General features: G+C 31.5%; 1 protein-coding gene across 1 annotated transcript; it reads right to left on the bottom strand.

Annotated features, from left to right (window-relative positions):
• Positions 1-17,693: 17,693 nt before the first annotated feature.
• Positions 17,694-18,376, bottom strand: LOC107448847 (uncharacterized). Its single transcript, XM_043046084.2, has one exon. The coding sequence runs from the start codon at positions 18,374-18,376 to the stop codon at positions 17,819-17,821; it is 558 nt and encodes a 185-aa protein (XP_042902018.2). The 3' UTR covers positions 17,694-17,818.
• Between the last annotated feature and the right edge of the window lie 71 nt (positions 18,377-18,447).

Raw genomic sequence — 18,447 nt, 5'->3', positions numbered from 1 at the left:
CTAAAAATTTCAAATTTTTTTCCTGGAGATCTGTGCTTACTGTTTTCGATCTCTTTAGAGAATTTCTCGACAATAAAATTTTTTCGAATTCTTTCTGACTAACTGGAGTTCTCAAATACTCTCTAGAGTTCTGTGTCTGATGAGAATATTATAATCAATCGATTCCTGTTCTCCACAAGAAAAAAAAAAGAGTTAATTTTCTTAAGTTGACTACTTAGAGTGTCCGAATTTTGAGTTTTATTCTGGGTATGAAGACAAAAGAAGTAAAGAGCAAGCAACATTTTAACCAGACCTAAGAATTAAAAAACTGATGGAAAACAAAAAATATATAAAAAATAGTATTTTTAGATTATATATATTATATAATATATATATTATATAATATATATATCATACATAATTATATATATTAAATTACATTTTTTCAGTAGATAGATATGAAAGTAAGGAGAAATTAATTATGTGTTTGTTGCATTCAACCTTTTTGTAGGCCGGGATAGCCTGGTCGGTAGGTCGCTGGGCCCTTGTCCAAGAGTTCGTGGGTTTGAACCCCGCTGGTCGAAGACTCCCCGTGTAGTTGGCGACTGATGCACGTTGAAATTCTGTCCGAGTCGCGAAGTTCTCCATGTTCCCATAATAAATTAAAACCTCTGGGGGTACTGGATTGGAGATCGATCGTTCTCTGATTCAGGTCAAAATTACGATCTGTGGAAGAATGAATGGGTCCGCCTTATAAACAGATGTGACGTATGATGTGGCAGAAGTCGAATTCTTGGCCATAGATGGCACCAACGAAAAATAAGGATCGCACACTCTGCCTTAAATTTGCTCGATTTCACCAAGCAGGCTTGCTCGTGTAGCAAGTGGCATTAGAACCAACCAACCTTTTTGTAATCAAGTATCTTCTAATAATATAATGATTATCTCTTGAAGACGAGACAACAGCCAGTGTTTTTACACATTAATGATGATTTAATTGTGATCTTAAGATGCTGTTGATAAATATATGATGTAAAAATTTTAACTCTTAGAGTGGTGTGTAGTTTAACAGTAATAGACGTCTTTAAGAGGTGGCTTTAAAATGCAAAAAGTTTAAAGAAAAAAAAGTTGAGGGCACTACTTTTTTAATAAACTTTTGTCTCCACCAAAAACTTCTCTCTACATTTTTAGTAAATGATTCACCCTACAATTTTCGTTTCAGACCTAAACAAAAATATATATTCTACTTGGAAAATTTATTTTTTTAAAGATTTTTCTGTAAGACATATTTGTTTTCCTTTGTTTTGAATCATTATACTTTATAAATTTCCATTTTATTAGCAATATTGTCACTAAAGTAAACGTAAATTTCCGTTTTATTCGCATCATTGTCACTAAAGTAAACGTAAATTTCCGTTTCATTCGCATTGTAACTTAAGTAAACGTATCTGAAAGAGGAAAATGTATCTGTTGAGCGATTTTTCTTTTATTTCTTTCATGTTAATAAAAAGTTTTATTTGATACAAAAAAATCATAGAAAAGGCTGCAGTTATACTCGTGAAAAAGGTAATAAAAATATTAAGTAAAAGAAAATGTTAGTTTTATATGGTTATTATTTTTTTTATTATCAAATAGTCGTTCTGAAATTACGTGTTTATATGTTCTGAACGTGAGTTCACTTCGTATTGTCTTTAAGTAATAGGGAAAATGAAGATCTTCTCAAGATGAAACAGAGTTTTTTTTTTTTGTAAATCACTATGCTTTCAGTTAAGGTATTAGAAAAAGTAAGCATAGTTGCCAACGTATGAGTTTTTTGAAAAATATTTTTCCCTGTTGTAATGAAATTATCAATACATTAATTATTAAAATCGAAATAGTTTTCGAATTTCATCATCTAATCTAATATATATAGTTCTCTTACGTGGCACCCAAATTTTGGCTGTATTTCTTTTCCGCCGGTGGCAATGTTTGCTTTGTTTTGTAAACACCAAAGCATTCTGCCTTTTAATGATGTGTTTCTGATCTAATATATATAATTCTCTTACGTGGCTCCCAAAATTTGGCTGAAGTACTTTGTACAACTAAATAAGATTCTTTTCNNTGTCATTTATTTGAATTCAAATTTATTTTAATGACTTAGTATTTACTAAAAAGATGTAATGTTTTTTTAAAAAAAAGTTTTTATATGGATTTGAATGATTGTTTTGAATTCTTAGAATTTTGTGCATTTGCAATGTACCTAAGTTAGAAGCGAGCGAAGCAAACCATATAAGATTGCATAGCAATTTTCGGGGGTTGGCGAGCGTTAGCGAGCAGGAGGCGCAGCCCACTAGTAAAAATTTATTTTTACTAATGGGAAAGAGTAAAGCAAGAAATCTTTAAAACTATGCTTGTAAAACTTAAATAGAAATAAAACTTGAATCAGAATTTAAAAAAACTTCATATTAGATCAAAAACTTACATCAGAACTCAAACGATCAGTTATCTATCGGCCCGTTATATATGTATGAATTGGTGAACAATATGTTAAAACAAAAGATTTTGTTTTAACTCATTGTTCACCAATCATTTTGCTAATGGATGTTTTTTTCAAAACATGCTTTTGACATATGATATTGGGAATTAAACTTTTGTTATTGATTCATTGAATATCGCAGTTTCCTTCGTCACTTGGTCTGCAAATTAATTTCCTTGGTAACCAGCGTAAGCTTTAAACCTCTTTAGCATAATGTTGTCTGAGCTGTTTATAAGCCGTCGGATTTCTTTTACGGTTTTATTTTATTTATTTATTTTGTAGTAATCTATAAAAGCTTCAAGGCTAGACTTGCTGTCGCTCCACTTAGTCTCTAGTTGGGTGACGTAATTGATTACTTCATCAATTGCAAGGACTTCCGCGTGAAATATTGCATTGTGGTAGTTTAATTTGAAACCAATTTTATCTCGTACATAGTTCCTGCATGCTATTGAAGAGTTTACAAATAAAAATTTTGTTGAAGAGCTTAATTTCACAATTTTGCACTTACCGTGAGAGTTTTCTTTTAAAATGAGCACTGAGGCTGATGTTGTTGTTCTTTTACGTCGCACTAGAGCTGCACAATGAGCTATTGGCGACGGTGTGGGAAACATCCCTGAGGATGATCCGAAGACATGCCATCACAATTTTGATCCTCTGCGGAGGGGATTGCACCCCCGCTTCGGTAGCCCGACGACCTGCACGCGAAGTCGAGCACTTTACGGTAGAACAGCTTAACGAGGACCAATACCTCACACCCTCGGTCCCTACGCAGGCTGATCTAAGTGGTCACACACACGCACACTGACCGCAGCCAGTGATGCTTGACTTCGGTGTTCTGCTGGGAACCGTGTCTTAACGATCAGTCCACTAAGGGACGCACTGAGGCTGAACACCAGTCCTTTGTAAATTCCGACCGCAACACTGCTCACTGGAACCTTTCAACGAGTACTGCCTAGGGCAGGGATGGCGAACCAATGGCACGCGTGCCATTTACGGCACGAGACTCAATATTTTGGGCACGCCACCGATCACAATTGTTACTACACTATGAATTGTTATTGCACAAATGTTATTACACTATGAAGCATATGTAACAATTAAATTAAAATTCACAAAAAAACAAACAAAATAATAAACAATTATTAATAAAAAAATTAACAATTAATGCTGAAAAAACAATTAATAACCATAGAAAGCAAGCTAACAATAAATAACTAGCAGCAAAAAAAAATTAAAAGTCCTGCTTAAACTAACATATTACAACCTAATATAAGTTATTTGTCATCGAATCTGCAGCAACAGAAGTCACACTGATTTCACTTTAAATTGTTTTAAGACATGGCAAAATGTACTTTATTTTCAATGTAAATAAAGAGTTTCGAGTTGATAGTATTTAGTATTATTATTTTCCCAATAATCATGAAGTCAAAATTATTTGACGGCACGTCTATGACCTCATTAAACAATTTTTTTAGAAAAAATGGCACGATGGTGTATAAAGGTTAGCCACCCCTGGCCTAGGGCATCTGAATCGACATACTAAGCCCACTGAAAAACGTTCATTCTGACATGTCTTAATTACTGTACCCAGAGAAGGCAGAGACTTACATTGGCGTGATACAACTATATCAAAACAAAAATTAACTATTCTTAAGCTCTTAAGCAATTGGTTTTTTAAAAAATCACAAATTAAAATATAGGAGCCATGATGACTCAGAGGATAGAGCGTTCGCCTTGTAATGAGGTGGACCGGGTTCGAATCCCGGCGATGGCTGGTCGATACGAATTCTGCATCTGGCTTGCATCGGCCACAGTGCTGACTTAAAATATCCTCAGTGGTAAACGGATCATGGATTAGCGTCCCCTTGCGGTCAAGCTGACCGTGAGAGGTTCTCGTGGTCTTCCTCTCCATGCAATGCAAATGTGGGTTAGTTCCATCGAAAAGTCTTCCACGAAGGCAAATTTCTCCCAGTACTTGATCCAGGAGTTTCCTTCTCTTCTGGATTGAGTTTAAAATTACAAGGCTACGTAGTTAGTAGTCGTAAACCCAAAAATTGGTTCGGCTGTTCAACGACGGCTATAAAATATAACCTATGCTGCCCCCTAATAAAGGAATTTTGTAACATGATTTTTGCTAATTTATTTGTAAAAATTATGAGCACGAGTCTTCAGTCAGTGTAATTTTAATGCAATTAATGAAGTTGCTTCACTTTCGTACAATGACACAAGTGCGTATAAAGAATAATTCATCTATAATTATAGAGCGACACTTTTTTTTAAACGAATGATGTAAATTGTTTACAAATTTTTAAATACGCGTATTAATTCATGCAGCTAAATTTTAACATAACCTTATTATGAACAGAAAGCGTGAAACATTTTTTTTGCAATCAATAATGATACAAAATCCATTATTTTGAATTTAAATAAAATTATTACTATATTTAGAATTAAATCATAATGCATGATTTAATTTAAACATAAATTTTTTTTTCTAGTTACAAAATTAGAACATGTTTTTAATGGTACATTTTCTTCAGCAAGTAAAATAATAGCATTCCTTTTATGATTTTAAAAATTAAATTTCATAGATTTTTGTCATTTTATGAACTTATTTAATGTCTCAATTTGTTTCAAACTACTGACTGAAACAATTTTATATCCCAAAGTACACATTAAATAATGTATACTTTACCTTAATCTTATCTCAATCCAAAAAATATGCATTTTGGGCAGTCATTACAAAAAATCGTGTCTACTATTAATTCTACAAAAAATAATTCATATTACTTTTGCAGAAAATTTCACGCAAACGTAGATCAAATTGAACTAAAGCACCTATTACCTATAGTTTTTTTTAGATATTTAGGGAGCATTACAAAAGTTATTTATATTACCCATCTTTTTTATATTTTAAAAAACTAATTAATAAATAAAATGCCAGTTTTATACTAAAACGCATAGCTTTCGCAGGTTGAAACTTCATATTTATTATATAATTTTAAGATTCATATATTTATTACCTTTAAACAAACAAAAAATAAATATGCCGTCATTTACATTAAAGAATAAGATCGATAAAATTATTGAAATTTCTTCCATACCTATAAGGATTGTTCAGAATCCTCACTCAGATTTATAGCCTAACTCCTCGTTTTTTTTATTATAAATATCAACGAAATTTCCCATCGCGAACTAACACCGCCAAATTTATTCGGTGATTCATCAGAGAAACATAATCGAATCATTTGGTATAAACATTTATACACGTCATTAATTCATCAGATTTATTATTATACATATAGCAAAAAAAGTTACAAATGAAAGAAAATGAGCCAAATATTTCAAATTACATTACAACTTCATGTTACAAGAACGAATTACAAGAACTTTAATTTAATATTAATTATTACTCTATGGTTTTATCACAATATCGTATATAACTATGTAATCATAATTTAACGCTCATCTTGAATCATCAAGAATACTGAATCTGCATTCAAACCTCCTCATTGGACATTCATCAAGTTCAGGATAAGTGGGGTAAAGGGACGCAAGCTGCCTCAGGCACCCACATATTCTAACAGTACAGTTTAGTACAGCAGTTTAGCTATATATGTGCAGTTTAGTTCAAATAAATAGCGATGAATAGTTTGTTAGCAAGAACAGTGAGAGCTTATTTTACTCCTCCTAAAAAACCAACTAAAATTGAAATGGTTTTACTACTATTTTTCTTTCTTTCCTGTCTCGCTGTTAGACCTGTATTTATTGAAGAAGACAGTAGAACCTAAAGTTTAAAATTTGTCCCGTAAAAAGTCGTTAAATTTCCTACCAACCTTGGCCTCTGTTTGGCTCAAAATTGGCACAATATAGATCCTATATGAATATGCACAGTGGAACCAATATTGGGATGTCTATATTTTTTGATATTGGTCCTTTACAGCAGTGTTCCCCAACTTCCGGTCGGTGGACTGGTACCGGTCAGCGGATCAAATGGTACCGGGCCGCCCATTTCATTGAAACTGAATTTAAATTCCTAGGTTTATACCCCAAATTAAAAATATCTGTGTTCCATTAAAATTTTACTTATTTAAAAAAAGGGGCCCCCGAAGGTAGTGACATAAATTTTTTAATGTTTGTAATGTATCATTGTCTCCGATTACCCCCAGATGGAACCGTCTCATTGCAAAGAAACAAGCTCAGGGTTCTCATTGATTTAACGTTCTAGTAAGTTAAAATGTTAAATCACTTTACATTTATTTTTTAGTGTAGCTGTATTTTATTTTGAAGGCATGTTTAAATACAATTAAATTAAAATTAATAAATCAAAATAATCTAAAATATAAACAATCAACGTCCCCCTCCCAGCGGGCAGTGATAAAATTATCAAACGCTGACAGGTCCGCGATGATAAAAAGGTTGGGGAACACTGCTTTATAGGACTGATATCGACCTACATTCCGCCAATACAGGTCCCATAGTAACTGAATAATGAATATAAAATATCGGGTAAATCTGATATAAGGCCGATATTGGTTGTAAAGTGGCTGTAAAATATCCCGCGAATCGGACTATTCTCTTTAGGACCAATATCGGAAAATTGCAGCCCTTTGAAACTTTATTGAGCCAAGATTTGTAAATATTTGTCCAATGAGGGCCCAAGTTATTTTGTTGATAGGGTTTGTGTGTAGGTGTAATAATAAAGTGTAAATGATGGTATGTATATATGTATATACGAGATGTTTTACGAGGAACTAGAGAGTTCTGCCTATCATGGTAACTAATAATATGAATATTTATATTTTACTCTAAAGTCGAACGATAGTGCTTTTTGAAATATCTATCCATATCCACTTGGTGTTAATTTAATATATACTAACACTTTCTTCATGTAGATGCTTTTTTTTAATACATAAAGTTCTTTTGTAGGGCATTATTATTATTATTTTCACGTAGTATTGATAAATTCGGAGATTGTTTTATTTAGGTACTATTTTAAAGGAATTGTAACGATTTTTAATTGCTGTCTTTAGTGAAGTGAATCAAAACGGAAAAGTTGCTTTTTTAATACTTCTTGATTATATGGTTTTTATTACACATATGCAGGGGGTTAGGAAAATATGGAAATAATTCTATACTAACTCTATAGAAACAATTTTTCTTTTAGCAACAAATGGTTTGGAAAGTTTTTCATGGCGAAACTGTTGGCGCAATTTGTAAAATCATGCCTGAAGCTTTCAGAAGTGGGATCCGTTTTAATCATGCAAAATTTTGATGAATCAGAAATAAGCGTAAGAAGTTAAAAGCTTTTGTTTCATTAATATAACTATAGTGTTAAACGCATTCTTACATAAATATCACAATTTTATGGAACGATTTCAAAATTGCTGATATAAAAGCTAGAAAGAAGTAATTACCTTTACATTTTGCTTGATCCAAATTTTACATGGGTAAAAACAACACCATTTTTAAAAGCCTAAAGCATGATCTTTTAAGTTAGGCCAACATGGTTTCCATGTAAAATCTTCTATAACTTTTTCTGATAAAAGATAGATAGTTTAAATAGAGTTATAGAAGTGCTTCCATATTTGTGTCCAACTTCTGTATTGAAAAAGTATCAATTAATAGTAGTCCTAATCTTTTAATTTAATCTCATGAATAATAAGAAGCAAATCTCAGTTAAATGGTAATACTAAGCTTTTATATTTTAAATATAAACTAACTTTGTCTTCTAGCATTGATATCAACATAGTGGATAAAAAACAATACTTTTAATGCTCTTATCGCAAACTAAAGTAAACTGATATATAACTAGTTTTTGCTTTTCTTACAAGCAGCGTCATTACTTTGTTTTTTCTATATCTTCAGGGAAATTTCCAACTTCTTTCACTCTTTTAAGAGGACTACTTTTTTTTGTATAAATTGCGACCAAAGCTTTTCCATTAGATAAGGAAAGTGGTATATCTTTTTAACTTTGTTGTTACTATACGAGCTTTCCTTTAAGGTTATGTGAGATTTAAGTATTCTGTTTTATCAAAGTATTTTTATTCATTAAAATTTATTTTAGAATCACGTTTTTCCAGCAGTTTAATAACAGTTTTATCAGAAATAATGTAATGGACAGCTTTTACCAAAAATTCATAAAAAGAAAATGTAATTTCGCTTTGCATGTAGCAAAGCAAACAATCTGAATTTTCAACTTTTCACATTTTAATATAGTAAACATTTTAGCTATTGTCTGGAAAGTAAATTTATGTTTGAGTTGTCACTTTTAAATAATTCACTTAACTGCTCGCGGTGTCATATAAAAAAGTTTAACAGTTGGTTCCAATTTATGTTTAAACATAGAAAAATTTTAATTTTTAGCTTTCATTTCAATTTAAAAATGTAACAGTTTGCAGGTTTATAAATAAACACACGTAACTTAAACCATTAATTTACGTCACCTCCTTATATTAAAAATATATTATCCCTATTATATTATTATTTAAAAATATATTATCCCTTTAAGACCTGAGGCGATTTGAAAGTACATTTTTTTGCAGATATAGCTCAAAATTTAAAAACATAAGGACATTAATTTAACATTATATACATTAATTACATACATTGTTAACAATAATTTAAAAAATTAAAGATAATCCCTGCTTACTGGAATATATTATTAAATTAATTAATATATCGGATAAATATTATATAAGATAAATATTATATATATTAGATTGAATGAATAGTTTATGTCATAGTCATTTGGTTGTTTAAAGCCTTTAGGCCTCTTGGGGGCCTTTTACCTTACTTCCCACCCTGTGATACTAAGTCCTATAGTAGTCTTAATCATAAATTATAAGAAGAAATAAAAATAAAGGATTGGCTTTTAAAAATCCTAAAATAGATACAAGAATATAATTAGATATTGTGTCAAATCTTGTAGATTTTTTTAACACTTTCTCGGTTCCGCAGTGGACTGATTATAAAGACACGGTACCTGTAGAACAGGGATGGCGAACCAATGGCACGCGCGCCATTTATGGCACGCAACACAATATTTTGGGCACGCCACCGATCACAATTGTTATTGCACTATGAAATGTTATTACACAAATGTCACACACTATGAAGCATATGTAACAATTAAATTAAAATTCACAAAAAAAAAACAAAATAATAAACGATTATTAATAAAAAAATTAACAATTAATGCTAAAAAACAATTAATAACCATAAAAAACAAGCTAACAATAAATAAGTAGCAAAAAATCAACAGTCCTGCTTAAACTAATATCTTACAACCTGTAAGTTATTTGTCATTTAATCTGCAATAACAGAGGTCCCACTGATGCTACTTTAAGTTGACGCGCATAACTGAGACATTGCAAAATGTATTTTCTTTTCAATGTAAATAAAGAGTTTTGAGTTGATAGTATTTAGTATTATTATTTTCCCAATAATCATTAATCGTGCCGTCAAAATTATTTGACGGCACGTGTGTGATTTCATTAAACAATTTTTTGGAAAAAATGGCACGTTGGTGTATAAAGGTTCGCCACCCCTGCTGTAGAACATCAGTCAAGCATCACTGACTGCTGTCAGTAAGCGGGTAGGTGACCACTTTGATCAGCCTGTCTAGGGACCGAGGGTGTGCGGTATCCTGTCCTCGTTAAACTGCTCTACCTTTAAGTGCTCGACTTCACACGCAGGTTGTCGGGCTACCAAAGCAGGGGAGTCATCCCTCCTGAAGAGGATCAAAATTGCGATGGTATGTCTTCGGATTATCCTCAGGGATGTTTCCCAGACCGTCGCCAATAACCCATTGTGCAGCTCTAGTGCGACGTAAATGAAGTATCTACGTGACAATTTCTTTGCCATCACTGCCTGACACTTTCTTTGCTTTCTTTTTTTTACGAAACTCTTACCAATAGTTTGTGTTGATAAAATAGATCATGCGATAGCATGATGCATATTATGGTCCAACAATTTTGCTGGAAATATGATATTCTCTTCCGACAATAATATATTGTTTATTGAAATAAAACTTACTGTGAGAATTTTAAAAACTAAAATGATCGGTAAAGAAAGAAAATTTAAATTTTATTTTATCGATTACCATTTTTCGATGATAGGTACAGCATAACCACCAGTTCTCGGCTAACAGTAAACTTGTAAAAACATTTCACTACTACTAGGAAGAAAGGTTTTTGAAGAACGTAAAAGTTGGCAGGCATAAGAAAGCATGTAAAGAGGAAAAAAAATTAAAGTGGTAACTAACATGCATCTTAAAATCTTTAAGACAGTTAAATTGATTTTCCTCACAATCTTGTCAACCATTAGAGTTACGTAAGAATAAATGTAAAAGGTCTTTTTTTTGTCAAATTACAATTCTGATTCTCCAATTGATTCACTTCTGAATCATTTGATCTGCTATGGTGACGATTAAATTCATTCAGCTGTATACTTGGTTCAAACACGAATATTATGCTATGTTTATTTTCTTAACAGTATCCATTTCTTTAACTTGCATTTCAGGCTATGTAAAGCATTCTTAAACGCGAATTTCGAACTATGACCAAAACAAAAATGTCTTCGATGACGTTCTGCACGTTCAATTGTCATTTTTATTTCACAAAAATGATAATATTTTTTTTCCTCCTATACTCTGACTGTCACAAAAGTAATAATAGATGAAGGAAGTTTTGGCAGGTGGTTTCTTACAATTTATTTTCTTTCACCTGCAAGAATGAGTTAAAGAAAGATAAAACGAAATCTTAAAATATAAATCGAAAAAGAAAGTAGCATTTCACAAACCATCGAAATTAATGTCATCTATGAAGAAGTTAAAAATTTGTTTTTATCAGTAATTCAGGGAAAGAGAAATTTTAAAAAGTGGTAACTAATGTTTCATGAGGTAATCAGAAATCTTAAAGGTTTTGTATCCGCACTTTATTGTGGCTCCATCTATATTAAAAAAAGTGTAATGGTGTGAGAGTGAGCGTGGAAGGAGAGCCGTAATGAGCTAGAAAAAGAAAACTCTCTTTCAAGTAATAATAAATAAATATTGTGTATGTTAACTTGTAATTATTCAGCGAGTATAATATTTTTCTGAGCGTCAACAGGTTTTATTATTATTTAAATATATATTTTATTATCCAGATATATTTCCTCTCTTTTGGTCGAAAAGTAATTTATTACACCAACCTTTTTCAAACACTTTTAACCCATTGACTCCGAGTACTTTAAAATGCTGAATGAGATGAGCTCTAACTAGTTTAAAATTAACAATGCAGTAACTTCATATAATTTTTAAAATTCTTAAAATAATTTATTAGTTTGTTGGAATTGCATACATTTGCAGGCTTGTGTGCTCAATTTAGACTTATAACTGCAAAATATCGAAACGAAATATCTCTCAATGTTATAAGAAACTAAAAACTAAATTCAGTGGCGCAACAGCCCTTAGAGGGCCAGGGCCTACTGTGCCCATCTCAGTTTTCTTGATATGGGGCTCTGGGGTGCAGGAGCAAATGTTCCGATCAGGTGGTCAGAAGAAGGCGGAACCCCCAGAGCTTAGTTCCCAAGTATGTTTGGTACTCATTTATCGACTCACTGAAGGGATGAATGGCTGAGTCAACCTTGCCCGGCCCGAGGATCGAACCCAGGACCTGTGGCACGGGAGCGCGAAGCACTACCTCTCAGCCACCGGGCGTCTGTTATAAGAAACAGATGATGCAAATTTGAAACTTTAAACGTGGTAAAAAAAGTGTAAGAAATTTAGTATTAATATCAGTTAAGCTAATTAACCCCTAATTGGTTCGAGAATTACAAAATACCGAAATCAAACTTTATTTAATTATTTTTATTAATTATTCTAATATTTAATTTATTTGAGACATCCAACTAGGTAAGAGAGTGTTATTTTCTCTATTAGGTTAATTAACCTTAATCACACGGATGATTAAAAAATAAAATAATTTTTTTTTTCTAATGAAGAACACGAGTTTCGAACACGTGTCTGAGCACACAAATTTGAGACTTATATCTTTGTAAAAACATGTTATTTAGCATTACCGTCATTTCGGTTAATTATCCTCATAATTACAAAATATCGAAATAAAACCTTTATAGTTTTTCTATTACTCTCATAAAGAATCTGTGTTATGTTTCATGGCTCTACTTTTTAGAGTAATATTTTCGAATATATTTTTCTACTTTTTAGAACATATTTAGTTCTGAATGCGTTATCTCGAAAACTCGCTATCTCGAAATTGTTTTTTAGCATCCTTTCAACTTTGAGATATTGAGAGGTATTATAATTAAAATATTTGAGAGAGCAAATTGATTATTTCTTAGTGAATATAATTTTTCATAATAAACTGTCAGCATCGATAACTAAAAGAAATATCAATTTTTAGAATATATTTTTCTACTTTATAGAACATATTTAGTTCTGAACGTGTTATTCGAAATTTTTTTTAGCATCCCTTCAATTTTGAGATATCGAGAGTATATTGTATTATAGTTAAAATATTTGAGAGAGCAAATTGATAATTTCTTAGCGAATATAATTTTTCATAATCNTTCAGATCCACGATAGATTTGATTTTCAATTGACACCATGATTTTCAGATTAAAAAAAAAAGATCACAATATTTTTTTAAAATTTTAGTTTTATTTAAATTACTTATTTAAGTTTTAAAAAAATGATAATAAAATTACTTCATTTTTTTTTCAAAATTATTTTGCTGAAACAAAACATTTGTGTTCACCAAAATATAACATAAAAATATAAAGTAGTAATATTTTGATATGATAATATGGCATTGCAATATTTTTTAAAACTAAAGTACTGGCCATATTTTCTGAAGCAATAATTACCTAGCATTTTTTTTATTAAAACTTTAGTACAGAGCTCAATGTCAAGAAATCAGGGATGGTACATTAGGTCTTGGTCTGTCGTACCTCTGACTTTAGTTTTGTTTACTTATGTTTTTATTTACTATCAATAGTTAATAATTAATAAATTTTTCCAACTATACTTTTTTTTATCTCTACGTCAATTCTCAAATAATATTTTGTTCTTTAATTATGTTCTTTAATTGTATTTTGCAATTCTGCATCATTATATTAATTCTCGAACACATATATCTTAATATATATAAATTTACTCTAATATATATATCAATTTGTTCTATTGTTTATAAATTTATTCTAATTCCCAAAATGTAATTCGTTAGAAAATATATAATTCTACTTACAATTTTTGCTTACGACCAACCGTTGTCTTCCATTAGGTATCGTATTAAAATAAAAACAAATAAATAATAAGCGAATTGCAAATAATAAATGAAATTTTATTTAGAGTGACTACATAAGTATGAGATTTTGCTAATCAATATCATCATCTCTTGTAAAGACAGTTTTATCTGGATATAAGTAACATACTTTCTATAAAGAGACCAAAAATATATTACTACATAATACAGAGGAAAAATATTAATTCTTTAGACTATGAAAAGTTTCTCATGTCGAAATATGTCCATCAAAACGATTTAAGATAAGTTAAAAGCCTTGTAAAGTTTTGAACTACTGTAGTCAAGCAACATGAATCATACTTTGATTTCTATTGGTCAATTAACAATATCAACGATTTACAAGATGTGGCTATTAAATAACTCAACTAGTTATTAATTTTCACCTCCATTTAACTCATAAGATGTAAATGGAAAGATGTGTCAGCAGTTTTTATTAATGTCCAACAATTGCTTGGCGTCAATTTTTTGTTTCAAAAGGTGAATATTTAGCCATTTCGTCAAAATATATTTCTGTTGAATGTGTTAATTTGTAGTTTTGTTTCACGGATGGACAATATGCTACAAAAATATTGCGAAAAGTTTTCACTGAGATATTTTTAGAATAAAAAAGGTGAAATTTTGGGTATTAGTTAACTAAACTCAAAGTGGGCATAGAATTCAGTTTTTGGAATCAAAATGGAGAATTCAAAATAAATCGTTTTTATAAAATTTAAATTAACAATTCTCGGACTTAGGGCCTTCAGCTGCTAAATACGAAAATTCCATTCAAAAAAATTCGTATGAATCAAGATTGTTCAATTTACCTCCACGACTTTACGATGTTTTGTTAAGCGTTCATTTAATGTAGCATCATTTAATTGGAATACACTCCCACTCCAAATCCCTTCTGACTTTTACCAATTACCCCAATTAAGTTTGGGTTAAAAGGGACGTTGTTTAAATCTATTATAGCCATTAAAGGCAACCGCAATGGCACTCAAGCAAAACATACTAATAAGAGGAGGCTTTAATTGATTGCGAGGCAACTTCACTTTTGTTTATTTTGAGATATATAGCTTTAAAGGCTGAGTGTACTCGTTCTTTTATCTTGACTGATTTGCGGTGCATTCTAAGCATGATGCATACTAATTTTGAAATAAGATGGAATTTACTTGCACGATCATGAACTTGAGACTTAAATCATTTTTTAATTAAGTTGTGTAGGAGGATCACTTTTCAGATGTCTAGGTCTTCATGTCTAGGGGTAGATTAGTCTTTTCTTGCTTACTTGTTTGACGATTGGTTGAGAGAGAACCTAAATTAAATTACAAATTATGCAAATTCTTTAAATATATTAAATTTGCTCCTCAGTTTGGTGAGCAGATAAATTTTCATCAAATGAATTCTATATATTCGATTGTAAAAAACCGCGTTGTCTCAGTAAATCATAACGAAACTGCAAATATAGCTACGTGATGTAATTCTAGAATTTGAAAATCAAGCAGTGGCTGATTGATTTTTTTAAAATATAGCAATTTAAAATAATGAACCATAATTTAAACGACGCACTGATCGAAAAAAGCTCGCCATCTTTGTCATAAATTATTGGGATCGAACCAACTTCGAACAACCAAAATATTTAAGTTATAGAGATTCATTGCATTAATTGTTTAATTTCTTCGATAATGTTTGAAATTCTAATGAAAAGAAAGTTGATCTACAAATATCAGATTACTTTTGCAGTACTGAAACAATCAACATGACCAACTTGAAATTTTTTTATTTGTTGCTCACAGAAAATGGAGAGTCAACCTGTACAACAAGCGCAAATGTTGGCAGCAATAGTGTATATGCGGATAAAGAAATATATACGGATAAACGAGGTTCGGAAAATCTATTTGCGGTTGTATTTTTAAATTCAAAACATTAATACTGTTAAATTATTTTATAAAAATTCTATAGTATTAGTATCATTATTTAGTAGCTACACCTTGTACTATTCAGTTCATTCATATTCATATATTGTTCTACAAGGCATGGTTTGCTTCTGTTTTCTTCGCCAAGATGATGCACTTTCCCTTTAAAATATCAAAAGTGAATTTTAATCTTGGCATTGAAATACTCTGATATTACAAAACTGTATCGAAAGATGTAAAATTTGTTGAGAAAGTTAACTGCTTTTTAAACTTTATATATTTGCTAATACTATCCACTGTATTTGGCAACAATCTTTCATTTTCATCAGAAAGAATCCTCAAATGCATTGCATTTTTTGTAGAGTTAGTTGTGTATAACAAGGATCGTCATTGTTTTGATAAATCAGGAGCAAACTTTTTTAAAATCGAAAGTAGTTACTTCATTTGCAAACATATCAGCAATCATGATTACTTTGCAGCTGAGGAAATTGATGCACCTTGACTGCGACAATCAGAAATTTCAACTTGCTCCGGTTTGTAGAGAACGTTTTTTTTTTTTAGTGTGCCGCAAGATTTATATTTTTAACATTTGAAATTTCGTTTAGTAAAGTATTTTTGCTCTTTATGAATTACAAAATATTTCAAAATAACTCTTTCTGTCAACTCGTAGTTAAGCGTTTAAAGTATATTTAGAATGAATCAAAATTTTGCAATTATTTTGTGTTTAGTTCACGATCAATTTATAAAATCTTTTTCAAGAAGCGTAGCAGATGGCATCGCTAACCATAACTAATAAATTTGGAAAAACTTATACATTTGGAAAAAATTAAGTAAATTTCAAAAAGTAAATGATTAATTCATGTTAAGAAATTGAAACAAATCTTTTCCAATACTAATTACCCATTTTTCCAAATGTGATGTCCTGATTTATCAGTGCAAAACTACGACCCTTGATACAATAGTTCAGTTAGTATTTATTAATTATCCGTCGTACACTTCTTGGGTCTATTTCTTTACAAATAAATTTGCTTCAAAACTAATCACTGAACTATAAAAACAGAAATTTAGTAAAATAAATTATGAAATAGATGATGTAGTGTTGCGAGTCTTTCAAATGATATTTTGATGCATTAATGTTCGCTGAAGTTTATTTTCTTTATATTCGCATCATCACCATAAACGCTGTATCTTTATACAATACTAGAACTTATAGGTTTCACATTTTAGGCAATGTTCTGACGTGTGCATATTATTCCACTACAGTACAACCGTTAATTTGAAAATTTTACAATAATGATAAAAAAAATATATCTCCTTCAAAACTCTTTTTTTTTAATGCTTATAAACAAGCTATAGTTTTACACGCTGAACGCCACGCTAATTTTACATGGCTTGCCCATCTGGCCACGGTAAATAACAACAAACTAAATTTGCATTGCAAATATTAGACGGATTTTGCTATTTTTTTAAAAGATTTATCATGACATGTCTGACGAAAGTGGTGAATTATATAAGCCAACGAATTATGTAGAAATAGTGGTGGTTAAAAATCTACTAAATTGAATTTATTAAACCAAGAATCACAATAATTAAGTAAATTTTGAATAAATTTTCTGCAATTCCATAAAAGAGTGTAAATTTTATAGTTCTATATCATGTTATACGCTGTCAGCCAGCTGTTTTTCGCGGCTTATGTGAAAGGTCAGTGTCAGCAAGCTGTGGCAGACGCAGCCTAAATGTAATTTCAGTGTCAGCCACCGGTGGTTGACGCAGCCTGAATGTAATTTCAGCGTCAGTCACCGGTGGTTGACGCGGCCTAAATGTAATTTCAGTGTCAGCCACCGGTGGTTGACGCAACCTAAATGTAATTTCAGTGTCAGCCACCGGTGGTTGACGCGGTCTAAATGTAATTTCAGTGTCAGCCACCGGTGGCTGACCCGGCGCCCAACGTGTTAAACTTTTTTTTCCGCAGTGTTCCATTTGTAAACTTCTAAACTCTTTTTGAATACTTATAAACAACTTGAACCATTAAATAAAATTTATAACTTTTTTCATTGTTTCAGCTGAAGGGGGACGATTTCAAATACCACGGGGTTCGACGGAAAATCAACAGATACTAGTCTTCAAAGAGCAGTCGATTGTTGAAGACCATCGTTTTCACCGACTTGTATTACCATTGACTTTATATCCTCGGCACTTTTGACCTTTCGAGGCATTCTAGGTTCAGAGAGCACAGAACCACTTCTGCTACGATAAGGGCTGTAAACAAACACCGAGTTCTGCCTCGGCCTCATTGTGTTAATGAGAAAGGGGGTAGGCGCGTCACCGAATTCCAGGTTGAATCGTTCAAGAGGAGCCAGAGCATCATTAAGGGGCAGGCGACTCGGTTTGGCGATAACAGGATGCGAATGATATTGTGGTTGGTATGGTTCCAGCATGCGTATCTTTCCCCACTTGTTGAAGAAGAGTACAATGACGCAGACCCAGACGACGAGGACGAGTACAACGATGACTACCTCCTCCTCTCGCACAATGAATGTGGTGGTGGTCTCTTCTTCCAAGTGTGATGCATCTCCCTTTTGAATCCAGCTATCATTTTCTGTCAAAAAGTTAAAGTGAGCCTTAAGATAATAAGATAGCAAGCTTAAGATAACAAGAAAACAATTAAGGAAGCAGAACATATTAATAACTTTTGATCTAATCATCGGAATTTAATATAGCAAGACACAAAGTAACTAGAGTTTTAAACGAA

The sequence above is a fragment of the Parasteatoda tepidariorum genome, chromosome 10, assembly GCF_043381705.1.
Source record: "Parasteatoda tepidariorum isolate YZ-2023 chromosome 10, CAS_Ptep_4.0, whole genome shotgun sequence".
Lineage (NCBI taxonomy): Eukaryota > Metazoa > Arthropoda > Arachnida > Araneae > Theridiidae > Parasteatoda > Parasteatoda tepidariorum.
Note: the sequence above shows the minus strand (reverse complement) of the source record. Positions and strands in the feature narration are given on the sequence as shown.

Coding starts and splice junctions, on each gene's coding strand:
- LOC107448847 (XM_043046084.2), bottom strand. CDS start 18,376: ATGTTCTGCTTCCTTAATTGTTTTCTTGTTATCTTAAGCTTGCTATCT.